This window comes from Tribolium madens, unplaced genomic scaffold (assembly GCF_015345945.1).
Source record: "Tribolium madens isolate multiple individuals breed KSU strain unplaced genomic scaffold, Tmad_KSU_1.1 Scaffold_96;HRSCAF=242;Tcas5.2_LG5, whole genome shotgun sequence".
Classification (NCBI taxonomy): Eukaryota; Metazoa; Arthropoda; class Insecta; order Coleoptera; family Tenebrionidae; genus Tribolium; species Tribolium madens.
Window position 1 is genome coordinate 12,232,021 of NW_025401068.1, and position 15,377 is coordinate 12,247,397.

At 32.2% G+C, this 15,377-nt stretch overlaps 3 protein-coding genes across 6 annotated transcripts in view; 2 read left to right on the top strand and 1 right to left on the bottom strand.

Annotated features, from left to right (window-relative positions):
- LOC123013480 (GTPase-activating protein skywalker) overlaps positions 1-12,885 on the top strand; it is a 30,480-nt gene extending 17,595 nt beyond the window's left edge. Inside the window, exons 5-10 of one of the 4 annotated variants that reach the window (XM_044412002.1) lie at positions 1,373-1,726; positions 3,877-3,906; positions 4,783-4,869; positions 9,285-9,443; positions 9,500-9,717; positions 11,583-12,885. In XM_044412002.1, the coding sequence (XP_044267937.1) occupies positions 1,373-1,726; positions 3,877-3,906; positions 4,783-4,869; positions 9,285-9,443; positions 9,500-9,717; positions 11,583-11,733 (999 nt within the window). In that variant the 3' untranslated portion in view covers positions 11,734-12,885. The remainder of the gene's footprint in view (positions 1-1,372; positions 1,727-3,876; positions 3,907-4,782; positions 4,870-9,284; positions 9,444-9,499; positions 9,718-11,582) is intronic. The other 3 variants (XM_044411998.1, XM_044411999.1, XM_044412000.1) reach the window with 3 other exon arrangements.
- On the bottom strand, positions 12,878-13,621 carry LOC123013489 (ubiquitin-conjugating enzyme E2 N-like). The gene is made up of 2 exons (XM_044412014.1): positions 13,463-13,621; positions 12,878-13,417 (listed from the first exon to the last, which is right to left on the bottom strand). Exon 2 carries the CDS (start codon positions 13,412-13,414, stop codon positions 12,959-12,961), a length of 456 nt encoding a protein of 151 aa, XP_044267949.1. The 5' UTR covers positions 13,415-13,417; positions 13,463-13,621; the 3' UTR covers positions 12,878-12,958.
- Positions 13,622-13,740: 119 nt separating this feature from the next.
- Positions 13,741-15,225, top strand: LOC123013483 (insulin-like growth factor-binding protein complex acid labile subunit). Its single transcript, XM_044412006.1, has one exon. It carries the CDS (start codon positions 13,868-13,870, stop codon positions 15,161-15,163), a length of 1,296 nt encoding a protein of 431 aa, XP_044267941.1. The 5' UTR covers positions 13,741-13,867; the 3' UTR covers positions 15,164-15,225.
- Positions 15,226-15,377: the final 152 nt, after the last annotated feature.

Consider the following 15,377-nt stretch of genomic DNA (forward strand, 5'->3'; position numbering starts at 1 on the left):
TATTTAACTTTAAACATTAAAAATAATTACTATTGTTTCAGTAGCCAAAAAGTGCACAATTGCACAAGAGATGGAAGAAATAGCACTTAATAATCACATTTGTATTAATGAATCCATTATTCTTTATTTTTACAATAAAATCATTCGAATTTCAGTATTTATAACGACTTTTACCATTTCTGGATAAATCAACGTTGCCATAGTATTAACAATGCCCAGATATTGATAGGCATTGTTGCTACAATTAATATGGAATGTTAAATATCTTTTCATTTATCAATTCTAGACATTAAAAATTTATTTTTTTAGGTAGACAATTTATCAATCTATTAGATGCAAAAAAAATAGGGTGTTGCATTTATTTTTTTAAGTTATTTAACTTTTAACAAACTTCCTAATTTATTAATCTTTTCAAATGCAAAACACAAAAAAATTGCTACAGCTTTAAATTATGTACTTTCTTCTTTACAGAAGTAAGAAAAAATTTGTTCTCGCTGTCTTAGTTTTTGTGTAATAATTTTTTAAAAATTGCATGTGGTCAAAAAAACGTCTTATTTCTAAAACTAAGCGAAATAGACAAATAAAAGTTTAGCGTAAAAACATTGTTTTAAAAGGCTACATCTGAAAATGCAAAGAAACATACGGTGTTTCATTAAAAAAAAACACATGTTTGTCTCGTAACTTATTTTTGTGACATGCTGTATAGTTGAAAATAGTTTTAGGTGATGCACTAAATTCGTATCTATCACAATGTCTTATACAATTTTTTTAAATTTTACTATTTAAAGGTCATTAATGGACTTTTTCAACTCGCTGGGACACCCTGTATATTTTTTTTACTACTAGCTCATTTATTACCTAAAAATACAACGGTGAAAAGAAGATAGCCTTACTTAATACCACCACTATTACTAAAATAGAAAGAAATAAAAAAATATTCGTAATTTAATTTGTTTGTGTTTTAATGCCTATCATAAAAATCAAATTGAAATTATTAATAAAAATACTGTAGTGTATTTGTAAGATATTAAAATCGAGCAAAAGTCCAAAAAAGTTTAAAATAAATGAAAAATTTAATATAATTATTTTGAATACTTACTTTGCCATACCTCACGTGACTGTAAGCAAGGGTAATTTCTTTTTCTTTCTTTCTCTAATGGTTGGAATCATCTCCAACACTCGAAAGATTACGAATGGCACATCTAGTAGTTGCTTTTTTCTGTATTAAAGAAAACAATAAATTGGGATTTATTTTAGTCTTGTTAGTGTCAAAAAAAATATTTTTGTCTAGTGCCAACTGGCTTCTAGTGGAGAAAACAAGATAAATTTTGAATATCCGAAGTATATAATTATAACATTTCGTTGTTTGCAGGTCTTGTACAGGACGGCGATGGCAATTCTGATTCTCTTTCACAAATCCTCATCGTCGCCGTCTTCCGAATGGTTAATGGAGATCCAGAAGAATGGCATAGATTCGGCGTTGAATAAATTCTGCAAGGAAATGCCGGTGACGCCGCAGAAAGTGTTAAAAGTCGCATTCGGCATTCGTGGTCTGAGTTCGGCTTACATTTCAAGGGTTTTTATCAGGACCGAAATGGTCCTCAAAAGCAAAAATGTGATAAATGGATCACGACAATTGGTACGATCACGATCAAGTGAAAATCTTCCCAATAGCCAAAGCCAGAACAACATCCAGATGGTGTCGCATACACTCACCATCCGAGAGGTGAGTCTTTTTGTTTTTCTCAATAGTTAAGACTAATCGATTTATAGGACGAGAATCGAGATGGTATATTATTGTTTTTGCTTTTTTTTATATGGTGATTGTTTCTCTTTTATTTAACTTCGGTTATGGTCTTTTGTATATATTTTTTTTCTGTTTTTTTGAAATAATTTAGTGCATTGTTTTTTAACACAATAACAACACCTAGTTTTAAAGCGTCAAAGCGTGCAACTGAAATTGATCCACATGACCTAATTTTAGCTTCATTTCTATGTTAATTTTTTAAAACTCGTTACAGAGTTAAGAAAATCAATTATTTTATCGAGAAGTCGCACGAACTGCATTAAATATTACAATAAAGTTTCTTGAATTTCATTTTATCGCTACTAGAGAATTTAAAGTAAGATGGAACAGTGGAAAAATTTCGACAGGAACTAGTTGAAAAAAATAGATAACAAAAATAAACAATAAAAAGTCAATAGTTTAGCAAAATAATATAAATAAAGCCAATAAAAATATGTAAACAGTGGGCAAAAATAGAATTATCACGGTTTTGAATTCGACTCTAACGAATGCTTTTATTTCTGAATAATTGTGTTTAAAATTTTTAATTTTGTTAAGACAAATTTACAAAAAATTACAAGCTTTTCGATCTCCTATCAGTGTTGCCAAGTGTCGTGAAATTTTACCAAATCTGGTAATTTTCATGATAGTTTAGTGATTTGGTGAAACACTAATTTGAATTACTGATATAGTAAATTAAGTCAAAAATAAATGGATACTATTTATACATCTTTTTCGAGCGTATTCTACGTTTTTCTATCAGAAAAATTTGTGAAAAAAATAATTGAAACACCATAAAATTGGCCAAAAATGGTGTTATTTTTGCCTTTGTGGAGTGTTTAAATACGTTTTTGAGATAAAATAAAACCTTTTTGAACTATTTTGTTTAAACAGACTAAAAAAATTACAAAATTAAATCGAAATTTTCAGCATGTTTGGCTTTACTTATTTTGTGAACCAAAAACTTATGTATTTTGCAAAATCTTGTCTAGATACTCCTAAAAGTCACAAAAAAAATTGATATTGATGTTATTTTGGATGTTTTACTTGATTTAACTGGTTTTTAAAAGCAAAAGTAAGTCAAAAATTTCGTTAAAGATGGATTTATAAGCACGTTTTTGTACTAAAATCTTAGGTTTTTTGCGAGATTTTTTCTAAAACAAATCGAAAAATTAACAAGTTAATTCAATTTTTTTTTTCATTTTTTTACCGTTTTAGCACGTTTTTCAGTGAGAAACGCAATTATTTCGCAAAATTTTGTTAAAAATGAACCGACAAGTTACAGGATTAGTTCAAAAATTTTGTCATTTTTACTTTTTTCCATAGTGTAAGAAGATTTTTAGGCCGAAAACACCATTTTTCACGAGATTTTGCTACACCGAGTATTATAAATTGTTTGTGAGCGTTTGAAATAAATAAATAAGTAAATAAATAAATAAAAATGCCTGAAAGGTAAAACTTTTGCTTGTGACTTTTGGTCATAAAAGTTGTCACTTTTGTGACGTTTATGGATTAAAAATATATTATATTTTTATCTAATTTGTAAGCTGTAACCACGCAGTGTATGTAAAAAAAGTGTAAGCTTTCAAGTAAATGTAATCTTGTGTAATCTGGTGAAAATATGTGTAAAGGCAATTTTTTTCAACTCAGATCTAGTGGATTTTATTTTTTTGAGCTGGTAAAACTGAGCGCCATTTTGCGTAATAAATTTAAGTATGTTCCAGTCTTAATTAAAAAGCTCACAATTTATTTTTATTTTACACTTGCAAATTTATTTCGATTATTATTTTAATGCAGTTACGATTCGATCATCAGAGAGAGCACGCTTCGACGTAAAATTATTTTAGCAACACGTGATAATAAAAAGCCTTTGAAACAACAAACCAATATCCTTTAGCCATTAAAAACAATCATTTTATTAATAGTTAAAGGATTTCGTGTGGCTATTTTTGGCCTAGATATTTAATAATTGAATTTGACTGCGACCACTGGTGACATTTCAACAGGTCACGTGTGGTCGTTTTATGTATATTTTTTTGTACTTTTTTTAATTTACGGCACTAGTGTAGAGACATTACTTTGCATTTCAGAGAATGTCCGAAGAGATGTACAATGAAATGGTATTGTATTATTCGATTTTTCTAAAGTATGCAAAACATTTTTGTCTTGTTTACATGTTCCATGTCATTCGTGCCTGAAGGGCCATTTCGGCTGTGTTATCACATTAAATCCTACTTGAATTATAGCCGAGATAGCCATTCCTCTAAGATAACAGAAATTCATCGAACGACATTTTGCACTAATTTCACTAATGACTAAAATGCATTTACAATCATGCCCATTTTCATTGTTACATTCCTCGACACGGTGTATTTTTTTTTAATTTTTATTTGATTTAGTGCTTTTTTACTTGTGTGTGTGTAATTAAATTCAGAAAGATTTTGCATGTGTTCTAAGACTAAACAGATGAGTCTTCTTAAGTCGTTTCTTTAAATAGATTTAAGCTGTATGTTTTGCGAAAGTTTATGAATTTGTTTGCGTTCCACACGTTTTCGGTTCGGGTGGAATCCGCACTGTTTATTAACAAGGTTTTTATGCGTGGAAATCCACCTTTTTGGAAAGTTTTATTGTGTTCTTTTATTTAATCCGGAGCTTTGAACTTTCCGATCTCAATTTCCTCTGGAAAAAGTCCAAATTGCTCGATCGATCCCTTCATTCAGCATTGACATTGAGAACCTTCAGCAGGACTCAATTAAAAATAATTGTGTTGTTATTTTCTGTTGGTATTGTTTTTAAATTGGTTCTTTTGTTCGAATCTGGTTGGACATGAATGAAAAGCCAGTTGGAATTTATTTTCTCTCTAGATATGTGTTACATATTTTTGTTTCCTCTTTTTTATTATTTTTCGTTCAATGTTGGTGGTTTTTCTTACCTGTTTGAAAAAAATTAAGTAGTTGTGTTATTGTGTTGGTTGTTTTCTGCTGCTGCTAATAAAGGGAGCACACTCACCAGGTCCTCGAACGCTCTCCATGGGTATCTACCCCATACAGAATATCAACTCGCGCATTCTCGACCACCAGGATGTAAGTTCGTGGTTTTTCTGTCCTCTCGGAAACGTAAAATTGTGCTTATCAAAATGAAGGACCTTTTATGCATCGATTAAAAAAAAAGAAACTTTTTCTCCCAACACGGAATATACAGGCTGTATTATGAAAAACGCCCCAAGCCATAACTCCATTATTTTTAAAGTTATGACAATACTTCTTAGAACAAAGTTGAATTTTTTTTGCCATCTATCGTTTAAGATAGATGCTAAATTAATGCTGTTTTCTGTTTCACCGGAAATCACATCAACTTTATTTTTTTTTAATGAAACACCCTGTATATTTTACCACTTTTGGATTCTTTGTTTAATTGTCTTTTAACAAGTACCATGTGCCTAAAACCAACCCTCCGTGAGATATGAGTCAATTAAAAATTTATTAAAGTAGGCAGTGGAAAACAATAATATTAAGTAATGTTGACAAATATTATTACTTTGCATTTTCTCTTATTATTTTTATACTTTTTGGTGTTCTGGTGATAATGTGTTAACAGACATGATTCAAGAATATTTTGAAAGCAATAAAAATAGTTGGAGACCACAACGCCTTTACACTGGGCGATTTCCAATAAAAGAAGTTCCAATTCGTCGACCTGAAGAAAATTTGAGGATGTTTGGGGTTTTTAGAAAACCCAAATTTGAACAGCTGCGTGCGATAAGCCAACGTTACTTGCAATTTCTTGAATTCATGTTCTTGCGTTTTCTTCAATACCTATCTAATTCTGTATCTCTTTGAAATTAAAGATGTTTTAATTTGGGTTTTCTAAAAGCCCAAAACATCCTGAAATTTTCTTTAAGTCGCTTAAATTTTCGGCGATTTGGAACGTCTCTCATCAGAAATCACCCAGTGTAAAAGCGTAGTGCTCTCCCACAATTTTTATTTTATTCAGAATATGTCTGTTAACACATTATTATCCATGATTAACATTAAAAAGCATAAAACAATAAGAGAAAATGCAAAAGAATAATATTTGTCAACATTACTTGATATTATTGTTTTCCACTGCCTACTTTAATAAATACATTATTTGGTGAATATCTCACGAACTGTTAGTTTTAGGCATGTGGTACTAAAACTTGTTAAAAGACAATTAAACAAAGAATCCAAAAGTGGTACATATACAGGCTGTTCCATTTAAAAAAATAAAGTTGATTTGATTTCCGATGAAACAGAAAACAGCATTAATTTAGCATTTATCCCAAACGATAGATGACAAAAAATGTTCAACTTTGTTCTAAGAAATATTGTCATAACTTTAAAAATAATGGAGTTATGGCTTGGGGTGTTTTTCATAATACAGCCTGTATATAAAATTTTAATCTTAAAATTGCAGTTGAATCCCTCGAATGAAAATGCCCTCGGCTCTCTTCGGTAGCCTCTGGCATTATCTACAATATTTTTTCCCTTAATACATAAATAACTATTAATTATAGCTGTCAATGGATGGGGCAAAGAAGAGAAAAGGAAAACCAGTGGTAAAAGTCGTGTCATTAAACAATTTCCAATTCATGTCAGTTGGCATTTTCTTCCTTGTTTTGTTTATTTATTTAACAATGCGAAATAGGTTAATATTTCGGAGCAAGTTTATAATTAAATCCTGGTGTTAATTATAAACCCTTCGATGCACGAAAGGTCCCCAAATTTTTTTTCGAAACATTTATACACAAATCGTTATCATATGTCGAACATTATTTGCTTGCAATCCATTAACAGCTTTTGTTATGTTACTAATAGCACGTTTGTTATGCAACCACTAGTTGTTTAAAATTTTGGTTTTCTCACTTTATTTTTTTTTTTTTTGATTTTAATATTGATTGGTGTTAAAGCGCGCAGTAAAGTTTTTACAGTTAACTGCACCGACTGACTGGTCGTAATTAAGACAATTTTTTTTTGTGTGAGTGAAATTAGAGCGTCGAGAATATTCGACGGTATTTTTGGACGTTTTGGATCACCAGGATTATGTAACAAGTTGGATAACCTAATTGTTTTAACCCCCTTTCGAATGGTGGGTTTTGTCATTGATCACCTGGGGCTGTTTGTTGCATTATTATTCGGTCGAGGAGAAATTTGATACCGGACGGTGATTTTCTAATGTGTTGCAATAGGCGAAACAAGCCCACATGGAAAAATTTTCAATTGCATTCTCATTTTCTTAAATACAGGGTGTTCCGTTTTTATTGTTACAAACTTAAACAGGTGATAGAATATTCAATTTTAAAACAAAAGTTTCCTATGAACATGTATCAAAAAATGTTACGTAAGCGAGCTACACCCCTCGAAAGAGATGCGTTTTTAATGGGGTTTTCCCACTATTGCAGAATAGATAAAATTACAAGAGTTGGTACAGCTGATTACTTTTAAACACCTGAAAGAATTTAAAGATCAGTTGTCGAAATTTTTAATCACGCGTCTCTTAAAGGGTGAAACAAATTTAATTTTTAATTTTTATCTTCCTTATAGTCTGTAAGACAAATTGTAAACTGATTTTACTCAAAAACGGTAAGTTTTAGCGAAAAAACGAAAGAGACCTATTTTTTGTGAAAAACTACGAAATTTAAAATTTTGTGGCTGAAAGTGGCAAAAACCAACCGCCAAAATAGTTACGGTACTTTTTACCCAAGACGCCACTGAGTAAAAATTTCGACATTTTATCTTTGAATTCATTTGGGTGTATAAAGGTTATCAGTTGTACCAAATTTTGTAATTTTATCCACGATGGTTACTGAAATATTGGAAAAAATCCATTAAAAGATGCACCCTTTTCAGGAGATGTGGCTCCCTTATATAAAATTTTTCGATATATGTTTATAGGAAACTTTTATCTTAAAATTGAATATTCTATCACCTGGTTAAATTTGTTACAATAAAAATGGAACATCCTGTATAGGGTGATTTTCAAAAAACAGGCACCATTTTAAAAGATAAAAATATAAATTAAATGGCTTTCAGCACAGTATAAGCTGACAGAGAAAAATGTCAAGTAAGATATGATAAGAAAATTGAAAAAATTGTTTAAAAAAATTTTTGATTTTTACTTTTTGACTTTTTTATTTAATGTTTTCGATAAGTATAAGCATAAGTATACAGTAAATGTACAATAACTTTGCCACAAATGACGTTATAGTATATTACATAACGAGTGGGGAAAAATGCAGTAAATTTTTATACAGTGTAATAGTACCGGGTGGGGCATCTGTTACGCCCAAAAAGAAAATCCCCACTTCTAATTAAATAAAATTGTTGAATTTTTTCACACTTACCTGGGCATTAGTAAGATACATTCTCTAATTTTTTGATAATTTTTCATTCACAAACAAAGCCAAAAAAAAATAAAAAGTAATTTTCACCCAAAAAATTTAATTCTAATTTTTATACTGACCTACGCAGATGCACTTCCTACAATTGTTTACAAAATCAGAAAAAAAAATACCAATTAGATTTTGAATTAAACGCAATTTTCTATCTTAACTTTGAAAATCATTTTTATTTATGACCTGTTACTAGTGCCATCGTAAATTTAGGTGACAATGGGGAACTGCAATTGGGGTAATATTCCAAGGTTTGCAACAAAAAGACCCTTTAAAGCGGTCGACTACCAGTAAATGATTCTTTTGTTGGCAAATTATACCATTTTGTCATAAATCAGGAGTCTGGTTTGTGTTTAAATAAAAAAAAGCGATTATTTGATTAACCAAGTCAAAATTTGAAATTGTGATATTAAAGTTTGATGCGCTGACAGGTACAGATTCATTTAGTGTAAAAACTTTATAAGTAAATTAAAAGAAAGTATTTATGAAACACACAAAACTGTTACGGACTCATTTATTATCCAAAAAAATTAGAAAAATTCTCAAATTATACCCTATCAATAATTAGTTAGGTATATGAAATATCGCCAGTTTTAATTAATTTGAAGTCGCGATTTATCAAGTGCATGTAACCGATGCCCCACCCGATATAAAGTGACAGAGAAAAATGTCAACTAAGAGAAGATAAGAAAATGGAAAAAATTTTGATTTTTACTTTTGACTTTTTTATTTAATGTTTTCGATAAGTATAAGCATAAGAATACAGTAAAGGTACAAAAACTTTGCCAGAAATGACGTTATAGTATATTACATACCGGGTGGGGAAAATGTACATTTTTATACAGTGTAATAGTATATTACAATCTGGATGGAAATTATTTCATTATTCCGAGGACTTAAGACTTACAACCGACATTAGATTGAGCGCGAGGGTTTTTTATATTCTATTTTATTTCATATTTAGTCTAAATGAAAATGAAAATTTTTATTTCGGAGTAAAAACTGTGCAGTTGACTGAAAAAATCGTGTCTTTATTGCGCGCCCCCAAGCGAGCCGGATTGAAACCGTTTCCTTGATGATGTTTAGCTCTTAACACTATGGTCCTGGTTACCAGTGAGGATAACAATGTACCAACCGATATTGTTATATACGACAGAAGAACATGGATGTTCGTTGACGACATTCTACGTCCGTGTTGAACATCACGAACCGACTTTGCTCATGATCAAAACGTGCAACAATGAGGTGAGTGTGTTAAATTTTTATTTTTTTTTTTTTGTTAATTGTTTGGTTTTTGGTAGGTTTTTGGTGCCTATTGTTCGTCTCGTTGGGGCGAAAGGAACCAAAAAGACGATCGAGGTAATCGACAAGCGTATTTCGGCACCGGCGAAACGTTTCTATTCTCGTTGTACCCAGAAAGGGCCAAGTACCAATGGGTTGGTATTGAGGGTGATAAAGTGGGACATGGAGCCGAATTATTTATGGCTGCCGATGCAAAGATGATTACGATAGGAGGAGGGTATGTGGTCAAGGACGAATTAAGAAGTCTATAATGGTTACTTAAAAAAAATCTTATGGTTTTTTTAACGGATCAATTAGTATATTGTTAGAGGGTAATAAGTGTGTACCTCGTAAAGAGTTTTATTAGCGCTAACAATTGTGAAATGAAACAAGGACGTCGTGTTATAAAATGTCATAAAAATGACAGCTTGTGATAAAAATTAGATAAACAAATGGCTCTAATTTAATTTGTTCATTGTTTGAGAAAGATTTTGGCGGTTTTTGTTTTCAAAAACTTGGCGAATCAAATTCAAAAATTTAAAGTAACTGACAAATTTGAATTTTGAAAATTTAATTTTAATTTTTAATTTAAATTTAAAATTTTACCAACCGTATTTTAAAGAATGTGTTTTTTATAAGAAAACATTTGTAGTTTGAATTGAAATAAAGGAAAATTTTGGAGCAGGTTTTCCAAAATTAGTCCATCTCTCCCGGACATACCCTAAATGTACAGTTGCGGAATTAAAATTTCGGACAATATTGTCATTTTCATAATGTAAATTCTAAAACAACCTTTACGTTAATAACCTCATTTTTTACTCTTGTCATGTTTATGTCATTTTACTTATTTATTTACTTATTTACTTTCAAAAATAGTGATTTGTGGCATAATAACGGATAGGCAGCAGATCAAAGCGATGATTTAATTAGTGCTTTAATAAAACTAAACGCTATAAAATACCTAACACACAAATAATGTACAATGGCGATCATTAAATTTTAGTACTCAATGTCATTCCCTAATATACCCTCTTGTCAAAATTACACAGGGAAACCACTTTTTTTGACAAAAAGATGAAATTCCAAAATGACATTACCTACCACAATTTTATGCTTGCCATTATTCAAAACTTTTTGGCTAAAGACAATTTTTCAATTAACTCATATTTCGTTTACTATTTTTACCACAAGAAAACAAAATAGTATCAGTTTTTTCTGAAAGCCTGAAATTTTCGTGTTATTTGCGGTAAACTTGACCGATACTTTGTAAAAATTTCGGGCAGTATTGTCATTTTCATAATGTAAATTCTAAAACAACCTTTACATTAATAACCTCATTTTTAACTCTTGTCATGTTTATGTCATTTTGACTTATTTACTTTCAAAAATAGTGATTTGTGACATAATAACGGGTAGGCAGCAGATCAAAGCGACGATTTAATTACATTTAGTTCAATTAATAAATTTTCTAATACATTTAATTAACAATTATAACAACAACAAAAAAGTTTAATTGTCAAATCTCAGTTATGATGACAGTAGAAGGTAGTTTACAGTGAACTTTTTAAAGTGACAGGAAAATACTGTCCCAAATTTTAATTCCGCAACTGTACAAGTAAAGAATTTAAAAGTCTTACAAATTGTCGTTTTATTTAATGATTTTTTGCAAATTTTGTTTAATTATAAAGAGGTGTTTTGGGGGTGCTGATAAAACTTGACTCACCTGGTATTAATTTAAAAAAATACAGTGTAAGTGACATAATAATTTATATTTAATTTTATTAGATGGTTTAATTTATTGGCACACTTATTGCCCGTAACAATTAGCTATAAATTTACGCTTGAACGCGTTTCAAACCAACTTTAGTTTAATTCTAGTTTAAAGCTAAACAAATTTTATTTATTTCATTGACGGTATTTTTTATAAAGTGTGAGATAACAACTAACGAAAATGTCAACAAAACGAAAATTGATGTTGGATTGACACTGTGATAATTTTTTATTATGGTTATCGTTCACGATTTATTAATTTGTCACTCCAACATCTGATATGCTAATTAAGAGAAATGACAAATGATTTAAGAGTGATTTTGTGCGTTTCAGGGAGGGACAGGCGATTTGGATGGACGAAAACATCCGATTCGGTAAGACCGACCGATGCCAAACCTTCAACAACCCTCCTCTCTGTCCGAGTGGAGATTTTGAAATTCGCGTACTGGAAGTGTACGGTTTTGCAACCGATCAGATGAGTTGAAAAATACGAAGATAATCGATCGATCATCGAACAAAGCGCAGTATTCAATTTTTGTTAAGAGAAGAAACAACTCATTTTTGTTACAATTTTTTGTTATTGTATATTTTAATAAGACGATGTACCTGGTTGGAGAACTGTCACGTGCATTCCATCGAGAAGAAAAGGAAAAACAAAGAAAGGATAAGATAGATAGACGGCGCCGGTCCGATAACGTATGAATGACAAAAATTCTAGTTTCTAGTCGTTTGTTAAGTGTTAGAAATTTTAGTTGAGAGTAGATTTTACAGTATATACTTGGTACAATAGACATTATTTGCCGTATTTTAAGAATAATTATTGTATATATATGTTCTTTATGTATATAATGTAAAGGTAGCAAAGTACCAAAGGTAACAATCTCCATTATTCTTTTTTTTAATTATTATTAGATGTTTTTAATATTTATTACATACGTAATGTGCCGATATTTTGTTTGACCAAGTCAGCATTGATATTATTCACTTTTTGACATTTCCATCGATTGCATGGTGCTCTTGAAGTCGAAAAATCGTTAATTTGTTGTGTTTTTTTAAATAATTTATTAACTCGATGTGCTCATGTCCCGAATCATATCATTAGAAATCAAGATTGTTGGTGGTTGGATAGGTAGGTTTAGAGTGTTGAAAATTTTGTACCGCTACATTGGTCACGTCACATCGCTTGTTAAGGGGGTTCCCCTCCGTTTATTCTTGCAACTTTAGTCAATTTCTAAGCAACGATGTATTTTTATTTACTGAATGTTTGACTCATGTGTAAGTTTATTGTATCTTAGGAAAAAAGTTCCTTTCGTGTTGCATGTCTGGTGTTTCTCACTGTGCTTTTTGTGTGTTAATTTAATCAAAAATCAAGTTTTGTTGGTAATAGTGCCGCATAAGCAATAACTGATGTGATACTATTTTTCAGTCAAGGTTTTTAGGTATTATTAACCTATAATACGTAAAGATCTTGGTAGGCTATTGTGTTTACAATCTATGTATATACTTCAATTTTTAAATATTTAATTTCTCCTGACTGTTTTACTGTAGTTACCAGTCTTATTCTCTGTACTGATGTATCTATTATTGTATTATTCGTAATGAGTTGTTAGCTCCAAAATATACTGATATTACTTCAGCTTCGCTATATTTCAGCCTTCCCCAAATGAAATAATCAGAAACAACACTAAAAATGTCTGAATATAAAAAAGTCACTCCATTGCATAAATCCTGGTCCAGTCCTTGGCCCTGATGATGGCTTCACTGGTCCTCGTTTTCCACGTGTAGGCCACGTCGTTGGCCAAGGGGTCGTCGGGATTGGGGCTGCTGAGCAAGGCTTGAATCGAGAGCAAAACAGTCCGGACTTGCAAGGCCGGTGACCACTGCTCTTTCAGAATATCCAGACAAATGCGCCCCAGTTTGTCGATATTGGGGTGGTAGATTTTGGTGAGGAATCGGACGTTTGGGGGCGATAGGGGGTAGTTTTCGGGGAGGAAAAGCTCGAGGCGGAAGAGACCGCCTTCGTAGGGGGATCCCTGAGGCCCAGCCATGACAATGTGGAAGTAACGGCAATTGTCGTCGTCGGGGATGGCGCTAATACCCGGGGGAGGGTCTTTGGCCAGGTTTTTCGTTTCAACGAGAATGCGGCGGGTTGAGCCGTTTGCCATGATCTGGAATTTGGGGTTAGGGGCGCTTGGGGGATGGGAGGGACTTACTTGGGGGGGAATTACTGGAGTTTCGACATTGTGACAGGTGTCAATTTTAGAATTTTGCTCGCGGTACCAACCTCTAACCCCAAAACCTACTATCGTTTGAATTTGAGGTTAAAAGGGCTTGGGGGCTGGGAGGGACTCACTTGGGGAAAAATACTGGAGTTTTGACTATATTGTAACTGGGTGATAAGTCTCAAATTAATAATAAATTTGCTCGTGGTACCAACCTACAATGCCTAAATTTACTAACACGATTTTCAAATTGTGCGCCAAATGTAAGGTAATTTTTTTGACCTTGTAAACTTTATTTACACTCTCTTCATCGATAAAGATGACCAGTTGACCTTGCAAATTGTATTTAGATTCTCATCACTGATAAAAACATCCAGTTTTCGAACCACTGTAATAATGTTAAAAACATATTTGATTTCTTTATTTTTGATCAGTGCCACGAATCCTGAAGCGATTTCTTTTCAAAATTTGACACTAGAATGGAAAACAAGCACGGGTAGTAACACTACAACCGTTTCATCATCGGCCAACCTCCGAGACTCCATCCCTGAGCATCAAGGGGAAATTTCGGTGATTTTACATGGTTTTGTGCCGGTGTTTTACCCAAAAGCGGTGAATGGTGTACCAACTTTGAAGTCTCTAACAGCGTCAAGTATCAGTTTGGAAGAAATTAAGCCAGGGGCGTTTGAAAATTTGCCCCGTTTGGCCCACTTGTCTTTAAACCGGAATCGGCTAAAAGTGATCGAAAAAGGGACTTTCACGGGCTTGAACTTATCGAGTTTGAATTTGGCCGACAACGAAATATCCAATTTTCAACCTGGGGCTTTTAAAAACCTCAAAATTCACCATCTGACTTTGAGTAACAACAAAATTCTCGAAATTCGAGACGGCACTTTTGAAAATGTGTCTTTGGAAAGCTTGAATTTGTACCACAATGGTCTTCGGAAAATCGGAGGTAAAATCGCAAATTTGACAAATTTGGTTTTGGGCGACAACAAATTAACCGAAATCGATTTCAATTTCCCTGACTTGAAATATCTCGACCTGAGTTTCAATCGCATTAAAACTCTCCATCGGGGAGACTTGAAAAATCTTCCACAGTTGGACACTCTGAACCTCATCGGTAATTCCCTTGAACACGTCCCTGAAGGTGTTTTCTCCCAAACAAAACTCGTCACTTTGAAGCTAAACTACAACCGAATTTCTAAAATCGAACCCAAAGCATTCGACGACATGCCTCAACTTAGCGTTTTACACATCGACCATAACAATTTATCTCAATGGGACAACAATTGGTTGAGGGGTTCCCCCAAATTGGCTTATATCTTTACCGGTTATAACGTAATTGAAGTTTTACCGAGTAAAGCCTTCCACAATTATCCTCAAATGTACAGTATTGATTTGGAAAGCAATAACATCAAATCTGTTTCAAGGGAAAGTTTCATAGGGTTGGAGAAAGTGGTGAATTTTAGTTTGGGGAATAATTCAGTTGAGGTTTTGGATCCGGAATGGTTGGCTAATGCAACAGTGGGAACTGTGGATTTGAGTCATAATAAACTGGAATGTGTGGAAGGAAACTTGAGCGAAGTTTTCAGAAGTGTGGATTTTGTCCACCTGGAGGGGAATCCCTGGAGAGAGGATTGTGTACAAAAAATTAACGACTTTATCAACAGTAAAAGAAGAGGCAAATAACAAACATTGTATTGTATCGCATTAAAACTTGTACCCAAGTTCTAATAAAAATAAGACATTTAGCATCGGATTCATTATTGACAAAAAAAATCAAGTTTACCGCTCATTTCAATGTGGTTTTGAACGATCACGTACTACGTTTAGTAAGTTACTATTGGTTTATTCATTTTTTATAAAATATCAACTATAAAAACTCAATTCTTGACGTCCTCGA

What these genes read in the sequence shown, in the direction of transcription:
- LOC123013489 (XM_044412014.1), bottom strand. Translation starts at nt 13,414, where the DNA reads ATGGCAAACGGCTCAACCCGCCGCATTCTCGTTGAAACGAAAAACCTG.
- LOC123013483 (XM_044412006.1), top strand. Translation starts at nt 13,868, where the DNA reads ATGTTAAAAACATATTTGATTTCTTTATTTTTGATCAGTGCCACGAAT.